The 26,656-nt window shown below is 37.0% G+C and overlaps 6 protein-coding genes across 7 annotated transcripts; 3 read left to right on the plus strand and 3 right to left on the minus strand.

Annotated features, from left to right (window-relative positions):
* Positions 1 to 2,764, plus strand: LOC116006827. Its single transcript, XM_031247325.1, has 6 exons — positions 1 to 336; positions 676 to 837; positions 1,012 to 1,152; positions 1,330 to 1,533; positions 1,904 to 2,068; positions 2,329 to 2,764. Exons 1-6 carry the CDS (start codon positions 187 to 189, stop codon positions 2,731 to 2,733), a joined length of 1,227 nt encoding a protein of 408 aa, XP_031103185.1. The 5' UTR covers positions 1 to 186; the 3' UTR covers positions 2,734 to 2,764.
* Positions 2,765 to 3,415: 651 nt separating this feature from the next.
* On the minus strand, positions 3,416 to 8,088 carry LOC116007077 (E3 ubiquitin-protein ligase RNFT1). The gene is made up of 10 exons (XM_031247663.1): positions 7,816 to 8,088; positions 7,539 to 7,696; positions 6,673 to 7,370; positions 5,889 to 5,965; positions 5,529 to 5,697; positions 5,333 to 5,421; positions 5,035 to 5,199; positions 4,850 to 4,927; positions 4,206 to 4,309; positions 3,416 to 3,847 (listed from the first exon to the last, which is right to left on the minus strand). Exons 3-10 carry the CDS (start codon positions 7,337 to 7,339, stop codon positions 3,742 to 3,744), a joined length of 1,455 nt encoding a protein of 484 aa, XP_031103523.1. The 5' UTR covers positions 7,340 to 7,370; positions 7,539 to 7,696; positions 7,816 to 8,088; the 3' UTR covers positions 3,416 to 3,741.
* A 2,006-nt stretch (positions 8,089 to 10,094) lies between these two features.
* LOC116007159 (protein RETICULATA-RELATED 3, chloroplastic-like) lies at positions 10,095 to 11,654 on the plus strand. 2 transcript variants are annotated; one of them, XM_031247762.1, is made up of 2 exons: positions 10,095 to 10,251; positions 10,349 to 11,654. In XM_031247762.1, exon 2 carries the CDS (start codon positions 10,405 to 10,407, stop codon positions 11,479 to 11,481), a length of 1,077 nt encoding a protein of 358 aa, XP_031103622.1. In that variant the 5' UTR covers positions 10,095 to 10,251; positions 10,349 to 10,404; the 3' UTR covers positions 11,482 to 11,654. The 2 variants fall into 2 exon arrangements, with proteins under 2 accessions (XP_031103622.1, XP_031103623.1); XM_031247763.1 differs by having other exon boundaries at positions 10,121 to 10,235.
* Positions 11,655 to 12,111: 457 nt separating this feature from the next.
* LOC116006235 (histone acetyltransferase TAP1) lies at positions 12,112 to 15,225 on the minus strand. Its single transcript, XM_031246534.1, has 8 exons — positions 15,047 to 15,225; positions 14,844 to 14,932; positions 14,380 to 14,440; positions 13,758 to 13,941; positions 13,368 to 13,467; positions 12,908 to 13,008; positions 12,714 to 12,807; positions 12,112 to 12,531 (listed from the first exon to the last, which is right to left on the minus strand). Exons 1-8 carry the CDS (start codon positions 15,103 to 15,105, stop codon positions 12,452 to 12,454), a joined length of 768 nt encoding a protein of 255 aa, XP_031102394.1. The 5' UTR covers positions 15,106 to 15,225; the 3' UTR covers positions 12,112 to 12,451.
* A 6,282-nt stretch (positions 15,226 to 21,507) lies between these two features.
* Positions 21,508 to 25,200, plus strand: LOC116005541 (BTB/POZ domain-containing protein At3g08570). Its single transcript, XM_031245757.1, has 6 exons — positions 21,508 to 21,658; positions 21,792 to 22,010; positions 22,525 to 22,591; positions 22,689 to 23,840; positions 23,979 to 24,474; positions 25,021 to 25,200. Exons 1-6 carry the CDS (start codon positions 21,606 to 21,608, stop codon positions 25,089 to 25,091), a joined length of 2,058 nt encoding a protein of 685 aa, XP_031101617.1. The 5' UTR covers positions 21,508 to 21,605; the 3' UTR covers positions 25,092 to 25,200.
* LOC116005542 (V-type proton ATPase subunit E-like) lies at positions 25,179 to 26,409 on the minus strand. The gene is made up of 4 exons (XM_031245758.1): positions 26,128 to 26,409; positions 25,773 to 25,873; positions 25,542 to 25,698; positions 25,179 to 25,417 (listed from the first exon to the last, which is right to left on the minus strand). Exons 1-4 carry the CDS (start codon positions 26,227 to 26,229, stop codon positions 25,217 to 25,219), a joined length of 561 nt encoding a protein of 186 aa, XP_031101618.1. The 5' UTR covers positions 26,230 to 26,409; the 3' UTR covers positions 25,179 to 25,216.
* Positions 26,410 to 26,656: the final 247 nt, after the last annotated feature.

A 26,656-nucleotide genomic window follows, 5' to 3' on the forward strand; every position in this document is an offset into this window, starting at 1 on the left:
AAACGAATTCGAATGCGATCGTATTGGTAGTGGTGGTTTACGGCCGTCGACGGTGGATTGCCGGTGGTTCTGCTGCCTCTGTGACTCTGTTTTTCTGCTTCCGAAGCGCAGCGGTTGCGCGAGGATCGAATCGAATCGAATTGATTGATTCAAACAAAAAAAAAAATCGAAAAGCGAACGGAAAGGATGGCGTGCAGGCGTAGACACGGGATCACGAGGTCAGCCACATTCAAGGAAGAGATTTACCGGCCATCACCTATGGACGATGACGACGGCGACGGCGAGTCGTTCTCCTCCGCGTCGCAGTCGCTGGCCGCTCAGGCCATTAGAGCCTCCGCCGCTCACCGAGACTCCTCCCTCTCCTCCGTTTACGTTCAGAACAACTTCCGAGATCGACCTAAGGTTTTCCTTCTATATCTCTTCTCGTTTCTGCGCGTAAAATGTTCTGCAGCGTTTGTATCGTCCACGATGCCTAATCGATTTTGGTTTCGATAATTAAAGGACTTCTGTTTTCAGCATATCAAATTTCCCTAAATTATGAGTAGACTGATACAATTGTCGTTTTTTAATACACTGAATTTGTCAATGACTGGTTTAAATGTTTACTCATCGAGAGCAATGTTCGAAATGTGAATTAATATTGAAGGTGACGTTTGCTTTTATTAGGCGCTGCAGAATCAGGGAGGTCCTACCTATGACTATACATCGATGAAGAGTACAAATGAAGCAGGCGGTTTTTGGGGTGTTCTAGCTAGGAAAGCTAAAGCGATTCTAGATGATGATAACATGTCCAGGCACTTTGAAGCTCCAACCGTCAGTCCTCCGAAAGCCAGCCAGGTGATTATCAGGCTCCCCAAGCTTAATTTGTTACATAACTATGCATAAACCTCCTGATTCTACACATTGTAGTTGTGAAATGAAAATTTTTCAAGTTTGGAAAAGGTACATTATCTGTTTATGGATTGGCCATTGCTGGTTCTAATTTTGTACCGTTTGTTTCTTACTTCTCAGACTTCCCAATACCATGATCACCATCAGCCATTTCAACCCTCTGATGGTAGAAAAATGGAGAATCCTGCAATTCGTAAGGGTTTGGATGCACTCGCATCTTCACTTAACCAATTTGGTGGTAGCCTTGGAACTGCTTTTGAGGTACACCTGTCTCTTCAATTAAGTGCCTTTTGTTGTTTCTTCCTTTGTATTCTTCTTATTCATTTAATTCTCAGAATGATTCCATAAAGTATAGATGGGCTGAAGATCTTGGGTGATTCTGGCATGATTAAGTTGAATATACTAGTTCAATAAAGATTTCTTTATTTTACTTTTTAGGAGGGACGTCATATTTTTGAGAACAAGACTGCAGACATAATTCAAGAAACACAAAAAATGCAGATCAGGAGAAAGGGGTCCAATCTCGATGAGGAAAATCAGGTCTATGGTGTACGTAGCCAGTTGCAGCAAGTTTCAGCACACCCAACTCATCACATGCAGATACAAACTAATACAGAAGATCAACTCAAGGCATCTCGCGACGTAAGGTGCCAACTTGTGTGATGGGCATATTTTGGATTATGCCCCCATGATGATTTTGAATTTTCATTTGAGGGATTTCTGAAATTCTTAATCTAGCTGAAAAGAAATGAAACCACTTAAACCAAGATTAATTTCTGCAATGAGCTCAAATTTGGTCAGTGTGGACCACTATCCATGCTCCACTAAATAACATATACTAGCAATAATGATAATATAAACGTGACTGCAAGGATGGCCATGAAGGTAACCATGGAAAAAAAAAAAAACAGTCTTTTGCAGCATTTGCATATTTGTTTTTAGTTTGATTTTATTGTTTATTTGTATCTCCTTGCTGGTGAAGTGCATGTTTGTCCTTTGGTTGTGCCTGCAGGTGGCAATGGCAACAGCAGCCAAAGCTAAACTTCTTGTGAGAGAACTGAAAACTGTTAAAGCAGATCTGACATTTGCAAAACAACGGTGCTCCCAATTGGAAGATGAAAATAGGATCCTTCGAGAGGCTCGTGAAAAGGGAGGCAACCCTGCAGATGATGACATGGTAATCTCCTACATCTGTGTTTGTTTGTAAGCTTTGAAGAGTAATGTGGAGGTAGTTTCATAGTAACAATGAGTAAATGAGTAATGAGATAATGTACATCCAAAACTTCTTTCAAGTTTCACATCTTCCTAGCTACACTAAGGCAAGATGAAGTCAAGAAAGTTTATCTACCTAATGTCCAGAAGTGCACAATAGAATGACCATGCTAGCTTTAGTGCAAAAACACAGTATCCATTCTCATATAACATTGTCTTGTGCAGATACGCCTTCAACTTGAAACCTTGCTAGCTGAGAAGGCTCGGTTAGCAAACGAGAATGCTGTGTATGCTCGGGAGAATCACTTCTTGAGAGAAATTGTTGAATACCACCAACTCACAATGCAAGATGTTGTGTATTTGGATGAAGGCATTGAAGAGGTGACAGAAGTTTACCCCATTCCAGGAGTCTCGAGGGGGCTGTCTAGTTCCCCGCCATCGCCTGCATCCCCACGGTCACTACCTGATACTTCATCACTATCGACAGCCTTCTCTGTGACCAAGTACCCAATAAGGAGAAGCTCTTCTGTGTCCAAGTTTCCGGTTCCACTTTCACCGCAAGTAGTAACAGATGTTCCCAAGCTTGAAGCCCCACCAATTTTCAAAGCCGAAGCTTCCAAGAAAAAATAACTAACTTATACCCTCTCCCTTTTTATTTGTTTCCCATACGCTACACTCAGTTGTTATTCCCTTTCTGGGCTTTTTTTGTTCTTCTTAACTGGAAAAGTAGTAGGTTAAAAGAAAAGGTGTTTTTGTGAATAATTAATTACTTTTCCCTGTATGTAATTTTTCATGCTTAGCTTTTCCGTTTAGTACTAAAATAAAAAGCAGAATGTTAGAGAAATCCCACTTAAATTGGTCAGACTATTAACTTTGAAATTACAATATTACAAGAGAGGTCAGTCTATTGACTTTCTTGATTTAAACTGATCACCTATGGACAACTTATGCTAACTCTTCAGCTAGAGTCACAAAGTAAGATTTTCTCAGTTCACGAATAGTGACTACAAGTTTTTCTCGTTACTCAATTTTATTATTATTATTTTTTTTTTAAAAAGCCTCTCGTACTTAGAAATCAGTTATTGATTGAAGTCTGACTGACTGATTCCTGAGTAATTGAAAGAAACAGGTTTCTTCATTTATTTAAATAATAACTAAATTCTCTGAATCAATGGAAATATTATAATTGGCATTCGAGAAGATGATTTCAAATTTATTCCACAAGAAAAAGATGTATATTATTTGGTAATTTAGAGGCGGGCACTTAAATGTTAAATCAGTTCAGTGGGGTGTGGAGGAATGAAGGAAATGGTTCACTTTGCAAGGTTTCTTTTATGTATATATATTATATATATGGAAAATGTGGTGTTTAATACATTGTCACCTTAGTAATTCTGTAACATCATACACCTTTTCAGTTACAAAACTATGAACAATGGGTAGAGTAGTTTTGTATTACATCGTTTTTGCAATTATATTTCCCGGCAGTAATAAATGAGAAAAGTGAATTGAGTGTTGAATCTTTTATGTGGATCAGGTTACCAGCAGAGCTGCTCTTGGGGAGGAATGGAATGGAATGGAGGATTGCAATTTTGACAGCAGGAACCTCCTCCTCGTGTGTCAATAATGGTGACTGATTTAGAATAACTGGAAAAACAGACTAGTTGATCCGTCCCCAAATGACTTGAGATCAGCCGGTTTTACTAAAGCCCTGCATAATGGGCATGTCCTTTCCCTCTCAAACCTGGAAATAAAATAGATTTAAGTAATCCGCTAGCGAATATTGACACAATAATCTCTCAAGGAACTATTTATCATGAAATTGCAACCATTTCCCGTTCATTTTCTCCTCCTTTTTTTTTTTTTTCTGGGTGACGAGGGAAACCCGCATCTACTACCTGAGGATCCCATCCCGCCTTGTGGCTCTAGCGGGCAAAGGACACAAGGAGGTAAAACTAGACTAGGTAGCTTATAGCTGACCAGCTCAAAGTCTCAAACCAAGAAGACCAATAGGCCACTCCTATTGAGAGTGGAACTTATAACCTTGTGGTTACCAAGTCAGACACACAATCTTGTAATATGTTGAATAGGGATAAACTAACCATTCAGACACACAATCTTCACAAAATATGTGTTTACAGCGTAGCAAGATTGGTGCATGCATCTTTTCCTGGCAAATAGCGCACAAATCCCCAGCTGCAATCACCTGCAAAATATAGCATCTTCCTTTGAGATTAAATGTTTGATGATGGCTTCATCTACATATTGGACTATGTCACCTGGACTTGCATATCAATGTTGAATGCAAGGAGATGTTCGACACAATATACAAAATGTGTGGTAATTAATAATTTTCAAATATATTTTTAGGTATCCAGATGCAGCACTCATGCCATGCCAGGCATGGGAGTATTTTGGTATAACGAAGGGTCCAGCCGTCCAGGCAACAGTTTTTGTAAACACAAAGTTCAAGGTTCAAATATATAAAACTATTAACATAACTGTAAGTTTCACATGAGAAACCACTAAGCGTAAGTACACTCATATACAAAAGATTTGCAATTACTATTCTGCATTTTCTGGCATTTGGTATAAATAAAACTTTGGCAACAGAGAAAATTTTGCCAATGAACTAGCTTTGCAATACCTAGAGGAAGAGCCCTAATAATACCACCTTGATATCATACAACTCAAAACCTTTTCAGGTAAAGAGGGGAAAAAGTTATTTTTTACAAAATTCCATTACCTGTTCAGATGTTGCATAAGCTCCATAATGGATCTCTCTACGTGACAGAGCCTTCAAAGCACTGAAAAATGATTGCACCTAACAGATACCCAGGAAGGACGACGAAATGTGCAAACAATTTAGATTAATGATGATGTCAAATTTTAAACTTAGAAAGAGATTACTGGTTATGTGGAAAAGCATACCTTCTCAACAACAGAAGTGAGCTTGAAAGTTAAATACAACCCAGTCATTAATGATGAAAAGAGACTTCCATATTCCTTGTTCAGAAAGAAACGGTACCAAACTGGAGCGGGCAGCAACACGCGATAGAGCAGCACAAGATACTCAACCAAAGTTAACATTTGTCCCTATAAACAAACAAGCATCCATTGTTTTGTCATGGAACAGTATGGAAGGTAATGGGTCATTACTAGTGGCTATCCAAAGAATCTTGCAAACTATGAATTCAAATGGACATGTAGTTTCTATATAATTCTTCACCTGCTTCCGATAGTTTCTTCCCTTGCTATTCTTGTAATATATCAATAGAAAACACTTGGGAACCATTGCTGCTTGACGAACCAAAGTATCTACATATTTAAAAAAAAAAACATCTTTGAATGAAATAAAGATAACATATGTAAACACCAATATATATGATTAGGTATATTTATGTTACATCATAACAAGAACACACCATTCACCATGATTATAAAGATAGCATGCCAAAACGGTGGTATGGCCTTTGGTGGAAGCATCACCAATGGGTATAGAAGTTCATCTTTCTGAAACCACCAATAAAACCCAACTACATGAACTGTAAACAGAATAGAGACACCAGCAAGAACAGATATTTTCCTCTCACCCTGCAGGAATAAAGAGAGATAATCATTACTTGCATTTCAACAATAATAAGGATCCAAACAAGAGTAACGAAGGAGCTGTAGGATATATATTACTTCCATAACTAACTTGATTCCACTTTTTTTTCCTTTTTGGGCAGTTAGTGTTATTGTTGGAGGGATGGGGTGGGTTTGTACATGGCAGTTTGTGTTACCTTAAGAGCTGTTTGCTTTCGAACAATATCATTAGACTTGAACATAACAGCAGCAAGGAAAATTGTAACAAAAAACCCTGCACATTAGTAGATAAGACCATGTAAATATTTAGAAACACTCAAAAGTTCAATAAAATTGAAAGGAAAAAAATGAATTGCAACAAAAAGCAATACTTAGAATTCCAAAATATGCAGAAACCAAAGAATAGAAAACTAGAACACCTCCTAAACACAAGCAATCTTACTATAGGAGAAGGAAAAAACAGAAAACAAAAGCTCAGTTGGAGAGAAGCCAACAGAAAAACATTGGTGGAAAACATGCCGTATTCAGCATTCCATCATGTAAATGAAACAGCATAGTTCGCTACAGCAAACACATTATATATGTTTCCCACATTAAAACTCCAAGGCAAGAAACCCAATAAGCAAAACAAGAAGACAATCCTTGAGAAGAAATGGCGATCAGCACACTAGCTCAGATCTAAGCCATGAGCATGATGGTGAATTGATGATTTCCAATATATAATGAAGTTGTTATATAGTAACCAGTTTATAACCAATACATATTTGGGTTACTAAAGACTCATTGACACAAAACATCTACTCATTGTAAAAAGATACAATTGCTTCAATTAAATAGCTAGTCCTCTACATCATAAGATCTGCAGAGTGTTGCATCAACAGCATCTTAAACAGTGTATGAGTGCGAGATGAAATCAATAACAAGGTTTGGCAAAAGTCTAAATAGCCCAATTAATACACAAAGGCAAGAAGAAGAGAATACCTTGCAAGTGCTGTCGAATGAAAACAACCAAAAGCAGCAAGGAGAAAGGAAGAACTTGTTCAATCCACCGAGCAGCTTGCTGTATATCATATCTTTGGTAAGAAGAATCCCTGTTGGAAGCCCCAACTCCGTCACTAGCCCCCATTTCGGGGCTGCCATTTGTAGTTTGATTGAACCCCTCTCCTCCTCTATCACTTCTCAAGTCAGTCTGACTCTCAAAAGCTGATGCCATGGAAGATGCAGAACCTGACCTTGAAATTGGCTGCACAAAGACCTCATTTTGCCCACTTAGCTCCCTTAATGGTCCAACCATTGGTGTAGGCAAAACTGTCCCAACCCTATCCTGCTCTTGCTCACCTGCACCAATGATCCGAATTGAGACCTCCTCTGCATTTCCAAGACGGGCGGTGGATGCTCCAGAATCATCAGGTCTTGACTGAAAATGTTCTCGATATCCGACAGATGATCCATGATTAATCAAACTATCTGTCTCTGATTGACTGGACCTTGTCCTTAATAGACCAGCGTATTCCAACAAGCTAGACACTGGGGATCGGAACAAATTAGAGGCTGAAAACTGCATTCCATATCTCCTAGAATGAGCACTAGTGCTAGTGGACGATGATACCCCTCTTTGAGCGTCCGAATTTCCACCGGACGCATCCATCCTTGAGGATGACCTAACTCTAAACCTAACCCTGAACAATAATGCATTTTCATCCGTTCGTTCAGCAAACCAATTATTTAAAAAGAAGAAGAAGCAGCAGCCAGGAAAAAAAATGATATATTCCATACAAGAGAGTCCATCCTCTCAATTAAATTTTTAAAAATAATTAAAATAAAAAGAACGTTAAATATGAGAAAACCTGCGAGATCGAAAATCCGTCGAAGACCCCTTGCGATGATGATTATGATGACGACAAAAGACGATGACGACTCCCTTGGAAAAATCAAAACCCTAATACGAATCCGTGAAGGGGAGGCGAAATGTCAAACGGAAGAAAATGACCATAGCAAACGGATCCTGCACCACCGCGTAAATCAATAATCCCGAGTCAAACGAAAACAACAAAACAAAACACGAATACACAAAATTAATTCATTCATTCATTCATTAATTCATCAATTCACGCATACACATACTCATACGGCGGGCGGAAGGCCGGAGACGGAAGGCAGAAACGGCGGCGGACGTGATCGGCGAGCGGCGAAACCGTGAAAGGGAATGGGGAAAATTGTGTACGGATTGTGTGCGTTTATGCAGTGCGTTTTCCCTTTCTTGGTTTCTGGCTGCCTCCGTGGGAGAGAGCGAGGAAAACAAAGAGGAAGAGAGAGGGAGAGGGAGAGGGAGAGGGAGATGGAGATGGAGGCGGAGAGAGAAAGCCAATACGACCGCGACATCTATCTATTGCTACTCTTTTTCAATGCCACTCTTATTTTCCTACTCTCCCTTTTTTCTATTTTTTTAATTTTTTGTAATTTTGTATGGTAGGCTAAATGACCGCGTATTATTATATAGTATTTTCACTCCTGCGTTACACAAAATAGATTTGTTATAATATTTTAAAAATATTTGAATTGATATATAATTATATAAATTATGACAACGAATATTATATGTTGCAATCGATGAAATTGTCTAATTACATGTTATATATTTATATATTTTGTATACATCAACTTCGTGGTTGCTTACCATCATTCAACCTTCATACCCAAATTTAAATAATTAGATATAAAAATATCCCTCTCAAAAAGATATAAAAATATCAAATGTTATAATTTATGGATAATAGGTCAAATTTAAATTTTAGGACCGCTTTGTTTTGTTTGTATCCAAACGTCAATATGTCAATTTAAGTTACGTGATTTTTGTTCACTTTGTATGCTAATAATCAATTTATGTTACGTGATTTTTGTTCACTTTGTATGCTAATAAAAGTATATATTTTTTTATTTCAACAATTGATATACGTAATTGAAAATGCAAGTGAGTGACCATTTTATACTACAAAATCATGCAACCAAAACAATTAACAAGTTAAAAACAATTGCTCTTGCTTATTTGTCATGTTGATATGGTATTACTAAAAATTTTCTTGTCATCATACTTTGTTAAAGTGACACATTTATCTTTAGGTTATGGCCAAACAAAAAAGAAAAAAATAAATAAATGTATTCTTGTCAATAAAGGAGACAACCATACCGATAAATTAAAAATGAATATAACTATCAAATTTGGATGCAAGTGGGGCAACAAAGAAGAGTAAAATAGACATTTTAATTGCATGCATAAATATCTTTTAAACTTTTCAAATTATCTATCTCACCTTTAGGGCCTAACTTTATCGGCTCTTATTAGATCTGTAGATTTGTAAATCGTAAAAGTATCACAATTTCTGTCTACTTTTTAATTTATACGGAGTATCACATAAAATTAATTAATTAATTATTATATATAAATATAATATAATAAAATTCAAAAAATTGGGGTTAAAAATGGGGTCGGGATCGAGGGAGATTTCAAGGCAGGGGATGCCATCCCCGTCCCTGACAGAATGAGAAAGTTCTCTCCATTCTCGCCTCCATCACAAAATAAATTTATAATTATAAAATTTAAATTCAAATAATATGGTATCAACATTATATACTACATTTATATTGCATAAAATTTTAAAAATTTAACAACAAAATTAAATTTAAAAAGTTGTTAAAAAAATTTTAAAAACAAACAAACAAAACAATCATTTTAGAGTGGCTGCTAGCTGGCGGCCACTCTGAAATGCCCTAACGTGTGCATGTAGACATGTGAAACACGGGCCCGTTGGGGCGACCGTGTGCTATAAGCCCGCATTTTCCTCTTTTCTTTTCCCCTGACAAAAACCTTCATTTGCAAGACTAAAATTTGTCCAAAATCTTCTTCTCAAAAAAAAAAAAAAAAAAAAAATTGTCCAAAATCTTAATTCTCCCATTAACCAAAAACTATTTCCATGATTTGTTGTCTTTGCAAAAATCACCCAAAACCCACAAATGATGATCTATGTTCATCATCTCAAACTGGCTCATAGATAAGCCTATCCACGCCTAAAGATGGTAGGGTTGACAACCGACCAAGTGAGAGGAGTTGAACAGCATTTGAATAAGTGGATCCTTAAAATTCAAATTAATAAACACATCTAATAAAATTTAGAATGTTGGTTGTTTGTTGATAACAATAAACATTTAGAATATTGGTCGGGTTGATGGGCCAGAAATAATGGGCCTAAATGTACTTGTTCAGAAATTGGGCTGGGTAGTAAGTAAAGTTCTAAGAGTCCAAATCCAATGAATCTCGGCCTTTCCCGGGCCCACTTACAATTGATGCTGAAAGAGAATATAATGCTTAAATGCGTTCAACTACACCCCTGTCCCCCCCTCTCACCTAACCCCTCCTTTAATTAGGGTTTAAACTTTTATAAGCATTGGAAAACCTCCAAAAATATTTTTACGGCGTCGTTTTTTGTGATGGTCACTTCTTCGTGTTTGCTTCTTCTACGCTAACTTTGATGTTTACTCCATTTAGCGCAACCGATCGAGATCGTAAGTTCTCACATTTTCATCTTTTCTGCAAGTTCTTCTTTGTTGATCGTGCTGCTTTTACCACCTTTTTGTTGTTTTTTTGGTTGTGTTTTGCCAGTTTAGAGAAGGAAAGATCGCGGCTGCTTTTTGTGTTGGATCGCCGGAGTTGTTAAGATGGCGGCGATGTCGCAGCTTCATTTCTATACTACTGCTGGCTTGAATCGGACGCAGAATCGTTGTTTGAGCCCTCCGAGTCGGCATCTTTTTTCTGATCATGGTTCAGCGTTTTCCGGTGATTATACGGTTTCCATTTCTTCGAAGAAATGGGAGTCGGATTCGCTTCTGAAGTTGCCTTCCCTTTGTGCCGGCGGCGGGAGCGGCGTGGGACGAGGTGGAGGCGGCGGAGGAGGAGGAGGAGATGGGGATTGGAGTGCAGGTGGTGATTCCGGATCTTCCGGGGATAGTTTCGGTCCGATCGGAGCTTTTCTCAGCGGGTGGAGATCTAGGGTTGCTGCGGATCCGCAGTTCCCTTTTAAGGTTCTTATGGAGGAGTTAGTGGGCGTTTCCTCCTGCGTGCTCGGAGACATGGCTTCCCGGCCTAACTTCGGGCTCAACGAGCTCGATTTCGTGTTCTCCACTCTGGTCGTCGGATCCATTTTGAACTTCGTGCTCATGTATCTCTTGGCGCCAACTGCTTCCTCTGTAAGCCAGGGTTTACCTTCCATTTTCGCCAGCTGTCCCCCGAGCCACATGTTTGAGCCCGGCTCTTACGGCCTGATCAGCAGGCTTGGCACTTTCGTGTACAAGGGCACTCTGTTTGCTGCTGTTGGATTCGCTGCAGGGCTGGTGGGAACCGCCCTCTCGAATGGACTGATCAAGATCAGGAAGAAGATGGATCCGAGTTTCGAAACACCAAACAAGGCTCCACCTACCATCCTGAATGCAGCTACCTGGGCAATCCACATGGGTGTAAGCAGCAATCTGCGGTACCAAACACTGAATGGGATCGAGTACGTGCTGGACAAGACTGTTTCTCCCTTCGTGTTCAAGAGCTCGGTGATAGTGTTGAGATGCCTGAATAATGTCCTCGGGGGAGTGTCGTTCGTGGTGTTGGCAAGAATGACGGGCTCACAGAGCGTCGGTGATGGAGGGAAGCTAGCTGCAGTAGAAGAAGATGAATTGGCTGCAGAAAGAGTGAAGTTGGTGAATCAAAGTGAGAATTTGCAGAATGAGTCTGCTGTCTCCAAGTGATTTGGGTTGTAAGCTATTGTCTAGTTTGTTTTACTCTTTCTTATCCTTTGAGCTCTGAATAAAAATGGAAACAAATTCTGTTGCTTTCAAGGGACAACTAGTTTAACCCTTTCTGGTAATGCAGGAATCAAAGATGTTGAAAGATCTCTCAACTTCTAATGCCTTTAGTTTCATTCCTCTTATTGCATTTGTCCAATATTGTTTTAGAACTTTTAGCTCACAAAAGTTTGTTTAAGACTGTCTCAGATCACATCGTAAACATGGAACTTTTCATCAATATAATATATGAGACAGTCTTGTACAACAATGACCAACTATTTAGCAATACATATTTCAGTGATGATAAATAAGTCTCACTGTGATAAATAAGTCTTGTGTGAGACCATATGATGTGTAATAGTATTAAAAAAAGTGTATTAATTTTAACTTTAAAGTGTTATAGTAAAAAGGGTCTCATAAAAGACTTGCTATTTCAGTGATTTGAGAATAACTAGATGAAAAAAACAAAGTACAAAAGAGAACCTCCTAATATTTGATGAGAAGGCTGAAAGTGTGCAAACCATTAAAACTTTGAGTGGCTAACTCCGTGCAATTGAAATTTATGACTAAAAGTGAGATAAAAAAATAAAATTAACTCCCACAAAAAATATGGTAAACTATCTTCGATATGAATATCTGAAACATGAGAGTATGACAATGGTCACAAAACAATACTTGGTGCCACCAAAAATATGGAGGATAACAGAAAATATCAACTGAGAAATTTTTGTTGACACACCTCCAAAAGATTTAATCTGGTAACAATATACAAGTTTGTCTGCACCTAATGATGTACATTTCTGTTACGATGGGACCTTCAAAATCCATTAGATAATCATGTATATAATCTCAGAATTCCCATGCCACTTGGACTATGAAATGCCATACAATTGTTGCAGAGCTGCAAGATGATTGATCCAACCATAGACAATTAATACCTCGGGTACCAGAACATACCTTTGATGCCCTCAGGATCAGGTTCAAAACCTAGATTCTGATAAAATTCAACAACTGCAATCACAACGCAAGGAAATACACGAATTAGCTAAGCGTAAGGCAGTTCTCGGTATAGTCCATAATATTTGTGCCCTATCAAGGGATGTGCCCCTTTTATTTTAGGGATTTTTTTTTTCCTGATTATTCCAAATCTTTCATTTACAAACAAAAATTCTCTGATCATTTAGTCCCAGTACCTTGACTATCAGCAAACAATGAAATATTTCCAATGTCCCTTTGCAAAAGTGTCCTTATGAGCTTTTCGATAAGTGCTTTCCCAAGCCCTTGGCCCTGCATCAGAAGATCCATGAATACTATGAGGATAATGAAAATGAACTTTAAGAATTTCAAATGCTCCAACAATATTCTAAGGTTTATGAGAAGGGCTAACTTGATAGGAAGGATCTACTAGAACATCCCAAATGGTAGCATTGAAAGCATGATCTGATGTTGCACGAGCCATACCAATCAGCTTCTTTTGGACATTCACCTCTGCCAAGTAACTAACCCAAGTACATTATGCCGTATGTCACTTTCTTTAGAAAGATAAAGGAAAAACTTAATAATAAAAAAAAAAAGATAGAAAAATGAAAAGGATTTTAAAAATGTGCAAAACTTTCAAGTGCCTTGTATCTTTGCCATCAAGCTCACGGATAATTGGATAAATTAATAAAATGTCTTTGTTTAAACATTAGCTATCCACCTCTTTTTATTCTAACCTCCTATTAGCTCTAATTCATAAAAAGAAACACATGCAATAGTTCAGACATGCAAATATTGCTGTTTTAAAAAATAAAGAACAGAAAAAATGAGAGATTAGTTTCCATGATATCTCTGATGTAGCTAAATACCTTCTTCAGATGATACTATTCTAGAATGCAAAGTTGCTACAATGTAGCTATTCTTTAGAGCTGCAGCAAGCTTAGTCAGTGGCCTTCGAGGCCAACCAACCTGTTGAATAAAAAAAACACAGATTAATTCCATGAGGCCATTGATATTGCTATATGCTTTTTCAAATTAAACTTCTCGAGAATGCAAAGTTGCTACAATGTAGCTATTTTTCAGAGCTGCAGCAAAGTTTAACACAGTACTGGGCCAACCCATGAGCACATTACACACAACCTGTAGGGTTAACGGAATGAACACAGATGAATTTAAGAATAATAGTATTCCACATGGAATGAAATAAAGGAAATAGAACAGGACTACTATTCCCTAAGGACATGCACAAACATAATCACCTTATCACATAAGGCCTGAAGATCATATATGTCCACATCTCCTCCTGAAGAAAAGACAATTTGTTCAACTGCTCCATCAGATAGTGGCTTTTCAACTAGAACAAATTCTTCAGGCAATGGATCTTCCTCTTCTTGGATGGAAGATGGGGGTTCAACAATCTGCAAACTATTATTCTTTGCAAACCTGAAATGTGAAACATTTGAAGTTATTATAGCAACAATTTCATACTTAATGAAGGTGAGACCAAAATTTTGGTCAAACTTCTCTCTTGTTATAACAAACATTGGGCCCTCTCATTGTTTTGGTCAACTTAAGCCTACTTTCAATTTCTTCAACTAAAACCTGCTAACACACATTCACTAGGAGAGCTTACCCCAAACGAGCCAATTTCATAGACTAAAATATACTCTAGAGCAAAACCTATAGCTTAAAAATACTAACTAAATTATAGCATTCCACCCGACTTAGTATTAAAGTCCGTAACTTGATAGTACTAAAATGCACTCAGGATCAGGCAAGAAGAAATTTTGCATAAACAAACTACGAGTTGGTCTATAAAAGCACACGAGTAGACATGCTGGAATTTTTTCATCAGTCAGACAATAGTAAGGTGTCATATACCCGGATTTAATTGCATCCCAGAAGCCAGCCCTCAACCGAGAGACCTTGACATTCCTGCTACCTGTAAAAATGGTAGAAGCCAATGATTTATGCTAAGTAGAGAGTGTTCCTTTTTTCTCTTTGTTCCATGAAATATCAGCAAGTATATCTCATATTCATCATTTATATAAGTTGCTTGAATGTAAACTGCAGATTGACTTCTGAGTAAAAAGCATTCTAATAAAGAAAACTCTAAGAACCAGAAAAGCATACCTAACAAGAAGAGTTTAACTTCTAATCAAACCAGGGCAGTAGAATTAAAAGATTTATTAGAGAAAAATAATCTTCAACTGACACTGTATTTAAAATGAACTTATCCAAACCAACCCAACTAACATTTAGTTATACAAACCGGTATCTTTTCAATTTTTGCCAGCACAATTAAGTTCTATATTTAAATCAATGGAAGAGCCAAAGCAACCAACCTCTGACAAACTCAGACTTGAGTTTGCAAGGAAAAGAAATCTCGTTTCGAACTTGAAAACGGGAGCAAGCGATAGAAACTCCAGAATATCTGCAGCAAGCCAGCAATCAAAGCATAATATGCACAAGCTAAAGGGGAAGGGGCAAAGCTGAAAATCCAAAGTATAAACCACTGAGTTGATAATCAGAAAGCGGTAAACCCTACAAGGAAGACGAAGACGAAGAAGATGTTGTCATGGAGGAAAGCAGAGCTCCGGTTTCCATCTCTTTTGAGTTTTCGGAGCCTTTTCCAGTAAATCTGATATCAGATTTTGCGATCTTCAATGGAAGAACAGATGAATGGACGATATTCTGCAATGATCTCCGGTTTGAAATCGGTCGGGTCTACAAGCCCAGTCTTCAAATTTGGGCTATTTCAAAATAGCTTCTGGGCTTATGAAAGGGCTCTTATAAGAGCCCATTCTTTTCAGCTCAAATGCTTTTGTGCTTATTTATTTATTTATTTTTTGAATAAGGAAAACCGAAAACTTTATCTAAAAGTGTACATGAGATAAACACTATTCATGTGTAACTTGTGACCTACTGGTACGATAATTATGTTCCACCAACTCAGCTATTCCTTTACGTATAATTTTTTTTAGGGAAAAGAAAAATGCTTTCTTCCCTTCATTCCTAAGTTTTTCCTCCAAGATTTTATCCCCTATTGTAACTTTCATTCAATGAGTGTTCATTAATTGATTGATCCTATCACTAATTAGAAAGATAATTTGGATAGGAGGAAAAATTGGATAATTATCTAGTATTACTCTTGAGAAAATGACACTTTTTATTTCTAAATTATATTTTCCAAAAAAAAAATATTTTTCACTTATTAGTTATACTCGTCACTTTTCACCCCTTAGTCTTATGTGAAGTTGCTTCAAAAAATTCACCCCTTAGTCAGTTAGTCTTATGTGAAGTTGCTTCAAAAAATTCACGTGTTTAATTAAAGTTAGGTTAAAAAAAAAAAACTTTACATACAATTGAATGACAAAAAATGTTATTTTCCATTTTCAAAAAAAAAAATGTTATTTTCCTATAACTAATAACAAAAAGTATCATTTTCTCTTTATTTTCTTTACATATTGTGCCAATATTCACATTTAGTGAACTCTCAGTTGGATTCATCTACATAACTTTCTCAAAAACATTACCGCATACACAAGGACCAACTTTATACAAATAATCACTTCAAATTCATTTGACTTGACCAACCACCTTTTTATTTCCCAACATTCTTAATTTTAATTATATCTAAAAACATAATAAGTCTCAATCAAGGTTATATCCTTGATTTATGTCCATCTTTTTGGATGTTAATAAATGTGTACATTTTACTTTAAATGTTGTACACTTCAATGTTATTAGACAAAATTGTCCCTACTACATTCTTGTTATACAAAACTACCCTTACACCGTTATAACACCGTTAATTTTAACTCCATCATTATTACCCTACACTTATATCTATCATATCTTTTTCCTATTATTTAATTGTCATTTTATTTAAATTATTAATTTCTATTTAATTGTTGATTATATTTTAATTAAATTTCTATAAATGGTAAATCATATATGTGTGTATAAAATACATATATTATTTGTGTATTTTGAATTATACATTTTAATTATTTTTATTTATTAATATTTTAATATTTGGCATAAGTTTTCGCGCATCGCGCGTACAAAATACTAGTAATTATTTATAATTATCTAACCAGAACTATGTTCAAATTGAGAACCTCTATTAACATGTGAACCTGTGCATCGTTTTGTACCTTTGATCTTCTCGATCTTGTGGTTTATAATGATTTTGATCTAGTAATATACATCATTACATCATTACAACACATCACTGCACAACTGCACCGGATGCATCATTGCGCCACTTTTCATATATTGACCGTCCAATCTCGCATCTCAACGGTGCATAAGTTCACACTCAAGCAGTGATTCTCATCTGAATCGGACCCTATCTAACCATATCTAATTATATCCAAATAAAGGTAAGCCACAACTTACAATATGATCTTGTAATTATTTCAGACATTTTGCAATCCTTTTAGAACGTATCACTTTGCTTGTCACCTGTCGTTGTTATGGCTACCCACCACCATTGTTGACCATCGCCATCTTCCATTGCTAAGCCTACACCAACTCTTCTCTAATTCATTCATCATCATTGTGGTTCATCCATTGACATCTTTATATGGAATAAAAGTATAACTTTATGATTAAAAAGCATTTCTTAATGATTGGTTTTGCATATTGGATGTTCTTGAAATTGATATTCATTCGCTTTATTCAGTTCATTTCGAATCAAATTTTTATTATAATGATGAAACCGTTTACCAAATTGAAATATAATTTTATTTTATATAATACTTCATATATTTTATAAGATGCATTTTATATTTTTACTTAGTTACGTTCTAATTCAGTTAATTTAGTAATTTTTATTTTTTTAATTGAATTAATCGATAACCGATTATTTTTCAAAATTTGAAATTGTCTGACAAAATTGACACAATTAAGTTATTGATTAAATTTATCAAATTAATTTTAAAAAATCACTGCTAGGACACATGTATTGTTTAAGCACTTTTAGTTGGGAGGGGTAGATTAGGACCATTTTATACTTATCACCAGTTTGGTTCACGAAAAATATTTGAGGGGAAATGGAATTGAAATTTCATAGAAAAGAAATTACTATGAAGATTAATTCTATTGTTTGGTTGGTGAAAAATAAATTACTAAAAATATTGATTTCATTGTTTGATTGTTGTAATGAATATTGAGTACAAAGACAATTATACCCCTACACAATAATAACAACAATAATAATGGTAAATAATAAAAGCTGGTGATGGCGTAATTGTCCTACTTATTTTTTATGGAAAACAAAATAGGGCTGAGCACATTTTGGGCCAAGCCCGAATTTTCGCGGGTTCGACCCGGAAAAGTGGGCTTCGGGTGGCCTATATTGGCACGGGTCGAACCCGACCCGTGCCCACCCCTAAAACAAAATATCAATGTGGGTCATGAAAAATGTTTTCCTCCTTGAGTAAAATGTTTTATAATGAAAATATTTTTCATGAACAAAACAAATGAAAAGTCAATTTTCCTCAAATTCACATAAAACATTAAATATTTTTCTACGAATCAAACATGTCCTTACAAAGGATCACTTTGTGATGTAACAATTACATGTTTGGGTGAAATTTTATCACATCGAGAAATAAATTTTTATTTTCTGTTCATATATACTTTCTCAACCTACTGAAGCACAACGAGGCACAACGAGTCAATGCCCCCACTGGGGATCAAACATGTGACCTCTCACTTGGGAGGGCCAAAGCTAAGCCGCTTGACCACAAAGCCTTTGGCCATCGAGAAATAATTATTTATAGGGAAAAAGGTCAAATAAGTCCTTGAACATTTCGCAAAAAGTCAATTAGGCCCATGAACTTTTAAAAAGTGCAATTAAACACATCAACTCACAATTTAAGCTCAATTCACCCCATTAGCCGGTTAACCATCAGGTTACCTATGATCAACGCCTACGTGGCAGCTTACTTGGCAAAAATATTAAAATTTGATTTGCCACATAAGCATAAGTAAGAAAAAATTAAAAAAAAATAATAATAGAATTTAACCCTCTCATGTCCGACCATAATTCCTAATCATCTTCTTTCTCCTGTTCTTCACCGTCCCTGCATATATTATGCATATCTAAAAATACAGAAACTAAATAATGCAACCTGGAGTTTATACCAATACATAACAGCACTCCTGGTGTACCAATGCTTCCATTTTATAGAAAATTTCTCACCAGTGCTACCAAATCATTTTTGCTTTCCTGGCTAAATCCACCCTTCATCTATCCCAGATCTCCAACATCACCACCACGCTTTGCTGCGGCCAGACATTTTCAACTACAAATCTCCTAGCAAAGCACACGCTTTACAATCCAATGTAATACCATCACCACCAAAATTTTCTCTTTCTGTGTTTTCTTTTTGGGTGTCAAATCACCATTTTTCAAGAAATTTAGAGAGAGAAAAAGAAAGAAGAAAAAGAGAAACTCTTTAATTCTGAAAAGCTACACAAAATTAAATCTTTAATATATCTTCAAAAATTAAAACCATAAATAAGAAGACGAAGAGGAGGATGAAGAAGAAGAAAAAGAAAAGTCTTTTACTGCTACTAGAGTGCAGCGACGATGGTGGAGGAGTGATGGTCGTTCGACGGTGAAGAACTACTGGAGACGGTGAAGAAGACGAAGCAATTGTTTAAAAATGCAGATGAAGATTTTGAGAATTGGGGCTGGAAATCTGGAATTTTGATATTTAAATCCTCTTCTAATTTTTTTAATTTATGCTTAGGTGGCAAGCCAAATAATCAAAACAAAGCTTATGTGGCGAGCCACATAAGCATTTACCGGAACTTACCTTAGAGGTAACCTGCTAATGGAGTTAAATACCTTAAAATTGTGAGTTGATGTGTTTAATTGCACTTCTTAAAAATTCATGGGCCTAATTGACTTTTCGTTAAATGTTCGGAGGCTTTTTGACCCTTTTCCCTTATTTATATGATAATTATAGAAATGTTTAGTATTTTTTGGGAGGATAAATGAAAGATTGAAAATAAGGCAAAAGAAAAAGTGAGAGTCATTAGTGATGGAGGGTGGTTTGAAGTTTGACTAGCAGTCGGCCACCCAAATAAATGGGCATTGGAGCTTTCGTTACAGATCATATCACCCGACACAAAAGCTCCTCCGGAAAAGATTATAATATTTCTTATCCGTTCAATTTACTCAACATGTGTGACTATTAAACAAAATGCTTGTATGTTACGTTGGTTCCGATCTAATTTATGGATTATTTATTACTTATAAGCGGAATTTAATTAGTGCATTATATCTAAGGGATATGGGATATTTGGTTGGATGGAAAATCTTTTTCATGAAAAATGTTTTTTTTTTAAATGGTGGAAAATTATGTTTTATGTTGCTTTGTTGGATGAAAAATATTTTACATTAGTATTCTACTTCTTAAAAGTGAAGGTAAACAAAATCCTAGCAAAAGGTTAGTATTTTATTTTTCAAAGGATTTGGGAATAAAGTATAACACAATTGGACTATTTTACTCTCATCAAAGTTTATTAATTAGACATGTATATAATTTGTTATCACTATTATTGTGGACATATTGGTCTTTATATTAATAAAATTCCTTATCATTCCAAACTCAACAAAACAATGGAATTTATATACCTGATAATTTTTTTTTTCCACCAACCAAACAAGGGAATCTATTTTCCTGATAATTTGTTTTTTTTATGGTATTTGAATTTCATTTCCTTCAAATATTTTCCAGCGAACCAAACGGACGGTTAGTGAGAGTAAGTTGAGGATTCAACCTTTTGAAAGCGCACATTATACTGTGGACCATGGTCATGACTGATACTGCAGTTATGTTGAACTGATACTGCAATTGTGTTAAAAGGAAACTCTAGTTGTGTAGAACAGAGGTCGTTCATCCGTTCAACACAACTGCAGTATGAATTCAACGCAACTGCAGTATCCGTTCAACACAACTGCAGTATCCGTTTAAAACAACTGCAATTCCAGACGGATGAAACAACCTCTTTTCCGCCTAACTATAGTTCGCTTTCAACACAACTACAATATCAGTTCAACACAACTGCAGTATCAATTCAACACAACTACAACATCATTACAACACAACTACAGTATTAGTAATGACCCATAGTCCACAGTTTTGAAAGAGGTAGATTAAGCTAGGTTGTGAAAAGGAAAAAAGAAAACGTGTAATAGAAAGAAAGGGAACAAAAAAGCTGCAGTGATTGTTTGTTTATCAGTCTAATAATTGCATTCTTTCTCGCATTTCGGGACAAGTCCACAGCCCCCACACTCCACATTCCCTTTACCTTTTTTTTTTTATTTTTTTTTTCTCTGCTTACTGCTCATCTGTCAATCGCATACGGCCACGCCCCCATTTCTATTTTTCACTAACTTCCAACCTCCACTCCTTTTTTCTGCCTCCTATCTACTCATTTTTAATTGATTTTTTGAGTTTTATGTCTTCCAATGACTCCCATGTCTTCAGTAAAAATCGAATCTTCATAATGTTAAAATGATCATTAAATTAAGCCTCGCGCAACGCATGCAAAAATATAATGTGGCATGCTCACACGTAATATTGTAGCATTGATATTAATATATACTATACATATTTGTATTTGATATTATCAACATCATATGTACATTTGCAAGTTAAATTAAAAGACAAAAATTCAATAATTTGGAATAAATGATAAGCCCTCAATCTATATTGAATTCAGAATAATCTCGCAAAGATATTGAATGACATATTAAAAAGAAATAAAAGACAGGAAATTCAAAAACTAATAGTAGCTCAAGAATTTATAGCAACTAGCTGTAAATTGAATACGTTTTTGTAACATCTGAGGATGATGAAAGATTCAAAAATTTGAATTCTTGCTTTGAATTCAATACCAATTAACCTGAAATCGAAATAAATCTTTGGATTATATTAAGATGAAGAGCATGCATGGCATCATCAAACAAACAATGCTGGATTTTCTTGGAACTACTATTATCCTTCTGACAGCAAAAGAAAAAACAAAACAAAGTGCTTAAAAAAAAGGGGGATTTCGAGATTGGTGAAAGAAACATTCCGATGCTACGAGACGAAGGAAGGAAAAGCAAAAGCAGAATAAGAAAGGGGAAAAGGTAATTTAGTGAGCGTAGTAGTAGTAGTAGTTACAGACTTACCAGTTTTTAGCTATGGCGACGAAACCTTTGGGAGAGGATTCGGTTTAATTTAACGTCCGCTTTTCTTCGTCGTGCTTGCATTTGCGAGCAGCGTCGCGGCGTTCCGGTGCTGTTCTAGAGTGAAGGTGAGAGCCTCGATCGTCGCGCGCGGCGGCGGTGGATGCGGTTCCGGCGACGGTGCAGTTAGAAGGAGAAGAAGAGGCGAAATGTTGTCGCAGCAGCAGTCTCCGTCCACCTCTCTCCGCCGCTCGCCGCCGAGTACTACCACCACTCCCAAGCTCTCCGGCAATCCGAACACGTTTGCTACACGGTACTTGAACTTTGGAGATTTCTCTGTGACGGTTTTTCAGGAACAGATTGTGTGTAGCGGTTGTTAGAACGGGGTTGAATTGGACTCGCGTTTATAGGAACGGATTTTTATGGGAGTATTTGATCTGAGTCTGAGATTCTAATTCGACATTGTTGTTTTGTTTCTGGAATTTGCATGCTAAGAGAGCTTAAATGTCTACCACTTTTTTAGCTATTTCCTTCACTTTTCTGTCTCTGTTTCACCATTTTTATCTGACATAATTGCTTCATTAGATCCATGGCTGAAATATGATTATTTGATTTCTGAGATTGATTTTTTGGGCTATTTCAGCCAAATTTATCAGACAGTTAACTTGATAACTACATTTATGGGCCTTTTTGGTGCCAGCTATCTATACGCAATCTAGGCTGGTTTAACTTGGTCCTTTGTCGGTTTACTTTTTGAGTAGTGATTGATTTTTGCATTTCCACAGCATCATCACTTAAGACTAATCTATGTATGTGCAATTGTGCAGTATATTTTCTGATGTTGCTGGGGATATTACTATTGTTGTTAATGGAGAGTCCTTCCTCCTTCATAAGGTAGTTTCCTATGGTATATCTATCTTAAAAATGGACTTGAACATCAATTGAATATATCTTTGATTTTTTGTTTTTTTTGTTTTTTAAATTATGAAAGTTTCCTCTGGTATCTCAAAGTGGGAAGATCAGGAAGATGGTGGCAGAAGCGAAGAACCCGAATCTCTCAAAACTGGAACTCAATCACATACCTGGAGGACCTGAGGCGTTTGAGCTTGCTGCGAAGTTTTGTTATGGTATGAACTTTGAAATCACAGCTGCAAATGTGGCTCATCTGAGATGTGCAGCAGAGTACTTGGAAATGGCTGATGATTTTCGCGAAGAGAATCTGATTGTGCGCACAGAAACCTATCTGAACGAGGTTGTGGCTCAGAGCCTTGAAAAGTCGGTGGAGGTTCTGTCTGCCTGTGAGACGTTATTGCCTATTGCAGAGGAGCTGGAGATTCCGGAGAGATGTGTTCATGCTATAGCCAAGGTTGCTTGCCAGGAGCAACTGGTATCGGGCTTATCGCATTTAGAATGTGATGATAGTGGACCTCTGGAGCTTAAGGAAAGGTGCCTTGAATGGTGGGTTGAAGATCTCTCCATTCTTAGGATTGATTTTTACTGCAGGGTGATCACCGCCATGGGGCAGGCTGGGGTGCGAACAGATACCATTGTTGCATCTTTGATGCATTATGCGCAGGTATTCCTGAAGGGAATTGGGAAGGCGCAAATATGGAATCCAGCCAGGGCGTATCCTCGCTTGGCAGAAAACAACCAGAGAATCATTGTTGAAAATCTCGTGACTCTATTACCTCCAGAGAAGAGCTCGTCTATTCCACTTAGTTTTCTCTTCGGGATGTTGAGGATGGCGATCATGGTGGATGCAACACTGGCATGCCGGCTTGAGCTTGAAAGGAGGATAGCCAGTAGATTAGAAATGGTGTTACTCGATGACCTGCTCATTCCTTCGACTCAGGCTGGTGATTCTCTGTTTGATGTTGATACAGTCCACCGGATCTTAGTACATTTCCTGCAACGGGTTGAAGATGAAGACAATGAAGATTGTGGATATGAATCAGAAGGAATTGGTTCTCCAAGCCATGGCTCTATATTGAAAGTCGGGCGGCTTATTGACACATATCTAGCCGAAATTGCTCCTGATCCATATTTGAGTCTCGACAAATTCATTGCTATGATAGCAGTGCTGCCTGATTATGCTCGTGTTATTGATGATGGACTTTACCGAGCTATAGATATCTATTTGAAGGTGAAGTTCTAACTTCTGAAAACCTTTCACTTTCCTTTTCTTGTCTGTATTGGTTTTCAGATGTGTTCTGTCAAAATATTTTGCAGAAATCTGCATACTTTAGTCAATCTTACAGTTTATTGGTATTTATATCTACAGGCTCATCCGATGCTATCGGAGCAAGAAAGCAAGAAGCTATGCAAATTCATAGACTGCCAAAAGCTATCTCAAGAAGCCTGCAACCATGCTGCACAAAATGACAGGCTCCCAGTTCAGATGGTTGTGAAAGTTCTATATTTTGAACAGCTCCGCTTGAAAAATGCACTGTCGGGAAGTTCTGGGGATGGGTTTCTATCCCAAAAGATCAGCAGTGGTGTCACGAGTGCAGCCATCTCTCCTCGAGACACCTACGCTTCTCTAAGGAGAGAGAACCGAGAACTGAAGCTCGAGATATCAAGAATGAGGGTGAGGCTCAGTGATCTAGAGAAGGAACAGGTGTTCATGAAACAAGGGATGATGGAAAAATCGGGGCATGGGAGAACATTCTTAACCTCGATTTCCAAAGGCATAGGGAGGATCGGTATATTTGGCGGTCCAAATGGAGGGAAACAACACAAGTCTGGGAGGAAGTCGAGGGCGCCAGAAGGAAAAACTGGTAGGAGTAGGAGATTCTCTGTTTCATAGCATAACTGTTTTACATTTCATCAGATTATAATTTACTTCCTGTAAATGAGGCAAATAGCCTATGAATTTCAATTCCTGCAATGCCTATATATGGTGATTTTATGCTCTCTAGCCACATAAAATTTCCAGAATAGTCTCATCCAGTTGCAGATATCAGCAGTTAAAACACAAGAATATGAACACAACAAGAAAAATCATTCATTTATTTATCCATGATTAGAAGTGTGGCAAAATTGCAGAGTAATTATTTAGCTCTTACAGTAAGTTGGGCAAAAGAGAAGCAGTCTCTATGAAAAGAAACTTTCTTAGATAGAAATGTATTTCACGGCTCAATCTTGGATGATCATGCATTAATTGCAGAATAAAGCTGCTTCCTTATCTGCATAAAATATCATCAAAGAAACAACTCTACTTGTAATCACATCCTCACAATCAAGTGCATTTTTAAAGCATTGCCTAATAAATTGCTTTCTACTGATTTCTGGAGTGCAATCTGATATGAATATCCATACCTCAGGAAGAAGTCGTCTGAAAATAACATCCAACCGAGCATTCAGTGTGTTCTCAAACACGATCTTCCCATCTTGAGAAGCCAGAACAACCCCTCCAGCGCTTTCATTCCACGAAAACATTGGCATTTCAGCAGAAAACCAATCAATCCAAAGTTTCCAGTTAACGAAACTACAACCTGAAACAAGTTGCAGAAAGAGATCTTACCAAGAGGGACCATGGACATTTGCACCACTTGGAGGAGGGGGAAGATAGACACTGTCGAGAGTAATGTTAGGGGTGCGACGCGTTTTGTCTTTCTCAATGTACTCCCTCTTAGCGTCTTCCACCACCGATTTCACCAGTGAAACATCCATCTCCCTACACCGCAGCAACACTGATGGCTCTTGCAACTTTAGCAGACTCTAGATGTTACAGAAAATGCATTCTCAGTTCTCTCAGTTCAACTACCACTATGGAAAGCAGAAATCAATTCATTTCATTAAAAACTGGTAAAACGTAGCTTGAATCTTTTCAAATCCTGAATACCTGCACAATCAACCCCTTGAGAAGTCTCTTATAGGCATTCTTGTCTTCAGACACGCGCAGGAGTTCCTTGCTAGCAGACTCTTTCATGGCATTGACAACATCGTCTTGAGCTTGGAGAAACTTGATACGAGAAGCATTTAGCTGCATAGAATACTCGCTGCAACAGTGATAGTTTTAGGCATCAAAACCCTAGGTAAACTCAAACAATGAGGAGTACTATGTGGAACTCACATTTTCCTGCGAACTTCAACCTGCTTGGTTTTACGCTCGTACTCCTGCCTGATCTTTTTCTTTTCTGCTTCAACTAATTGCAGCTTTTCAATGTTGAATTCCTGCAACCAAAAGCCAAGTTTATTCATATTCATATACGGAGTATTATTGTAAATACAAAAATCAAACAGAAACATCGATTTATACGACTAAATTCAATCACATAGACGAATTTGCAACGATCATACAGACGAAATTCACATCCCTCGCAACGATCAACGATCACATGGATTTATCTGTATCCTTATATTTTTGCATGTTGAAATCGAATGAAAAATAAATAAATTACAGATAGAAAGGGACGAGGGAAGAAAACCTCCTCAGCAGATACAGAGATCTCATTGGCTTTTTCTTCGGCTTCTTGCCGGATGAATCTGACCATCTGCTGTATTTGCTTCGAAACATCGGCATCATTCATTTTCGGTTCTGTTGGTGCCTATTTTGTTGATAATTTTGGTCCTGTGAAGTGGAGAACAAAATTTCAGTTGGAAAGAGCAGAGCGAAATGAATAGCCCCGCGGAAATGGCTTTACATACATGCTAGAAATATAGTGGCGATCGTGGTTGCAGATAACAACAGTCCAATCTCATCGCTGGAAATGGCGAATTTCAGGCCTAGGTAAATGCTCGCGTTCCTACTATCTCCTCCGGCATAGTCTCCTATTCAAACGCGCCAACCATTATTTTGTTATAACTAAAGATTTATTTTGATATTTATTTTACAAATATATTATATTTATACAATAAAGGAAGATTTTTTTTTAAAAAAAATTAGTAAACTACCCGTGCAATGCACGGATTAATTTTTATATTATATATTTAAATAATACAAATTAAAGGTGAAGA

The sequence above is a fragment of the Ipomoea triloba genome, chromosome 15 (assembly GCF_003576645.1).
Source record: "Ipomoea triloba cultivar NCNSP0323 chromosome 15, ASM357664v1".
Taxonomy (NCBI): domain Eukaryota; kingdom Viridiplantae; phylum Streptophyta; class Magnoliopsida; order Solanales; family Convolvulaceae; genus Ipomoea; species Ipomoea triloba.

What these genes read in the sequence shown, in the direction of transcription:
- LOC116006827 (XM_031247325.1), top strand. Translation starts at nt 187, where the DNA reads ATGGCGTGCAGGCGTAGACACGGGATCACGAGGTCAGCCACATTCAAG. An exon ending in CTCAGGCCATTAGAGCCTCC is followed by an intron (nt 337 to 675) that starts GCCGCTCACCGA and finishes TAGGCGCTGCAG; the next exon opens with AATCAGGGAGGTCCTACCTA. An exon ending in ACCCTGCAGATGATGACATG is followed by an intron (nt 2,069 to 2,328) that starts GTAATCTCCTAC and finishes TGTCTTGTGCAG; the next exon opens with ATACGCCTTCAACTTGAAAC.
- LOC116007077 (XM_031247663.1), bottom strand. Translation starts at nt 7,339, where the DNA reads ATGGATGCGTCCGGTGGAAATTCGGACGCTCAAAGAGGGGTATCATCG. An exon ending in GAAGAAACTATCGGAAGCAG is followed by an intron (nt 5,200 to 5,332) that starts GTGAAGAATTAT and finishes GTTTGTTTATAG; the next exon opens with GGACAAATGTTAACTTTGGT. An exon ending in GAAGATTGTGTGTCTGAATG is followed by an intron (nt 3,848 to 4,205) that starts GTTAGTTTATCC and finishes TTTTATTTCCAG; the next exon opens with GTTTGAGAGGGAAAGGACAT.
- LOC116007159 (XM_031247762.1), top strand. Translation starts at nt 10,405, where the DNA reads ATGGCGGCGATGTCGCAGCTTCATTTCTATACTACTGCTGGCTTGAAT.
- LOC116006235 (XM_031246534.1), bottom strand. Translation starts at nt 15,105, where the DNA reads ATGGAAACCGGAGCTCTGCTTTCCTCCATGACAACATCTTCTTCGTCT. An exon ending in TAGTAGATCCTTCCTATCAA is followed by an intron (nt 12,808 to 12,907) that starts GTTAGCCCTTCT and finishes CTTCTGATGCAG; the next exon opens with GGCCAAGGGCTTGGGAAAGC. An exon ending in ATTGTTTGCTGATAGTCAAG is followed by an intron (nt 12,532 to 12,713) that starts GTACTGGGACTA and finishes TTGTGATTGCAG; the next exon opens with TTGTTGAATTTTATCAGAAT.
- LOC116005541 (XM_031245757.1), top strand. Translation starts at nt 21,606, where the DNA reads ATGCTACGAGACGAAGGAAGGAAAAGCAAAAGCAGAATAAGAAAGGGG. An exon ending in AGAATAAGAAAGGGGAAAAG is followed by an intron (nt 21,659 to 21,791) that starts GTAATTTAGTGA and finishes ATTTGCGAGCAG; the next exon opens with CGTCGCGGCGTTCCGGTGCT. An exon ending in GGCGCCAGAAGGAAAAACTG is followed by an intron (nt 24,475 to 25,020) that starts GTAGGAGTAGGA and finishes TCCATACCTCAG; the next exon opens with GAAGAAGTCGTCTGAAAATA.
- LOC116005542 (XM_031245758.1), bottom strand. Translation starts at nt 26,229, where the DNA reads ATGAATGATGCCGATGTTTCGAAGCAAATACAGCAGATGGTCAGATTC. An exon ending in TCTCTGTATCTGCTGAGGAG is followed by an intron (nt 25,874 to 26,127) that starts GTTTTCTTCCCT and finishes TTTTGGTTGCAG; the next exon opens with GAATTCAACATTGAAAAGCT. An exon ending in TCAAGGGGTTGATTGTGCAG is followed by an intron (nt 25,418 to 25,541) that starts GTATTCAGGATT and finishes TGTAACATCTAG; the next exon opens with AGTCTGCTAAAGTTGCAAGA.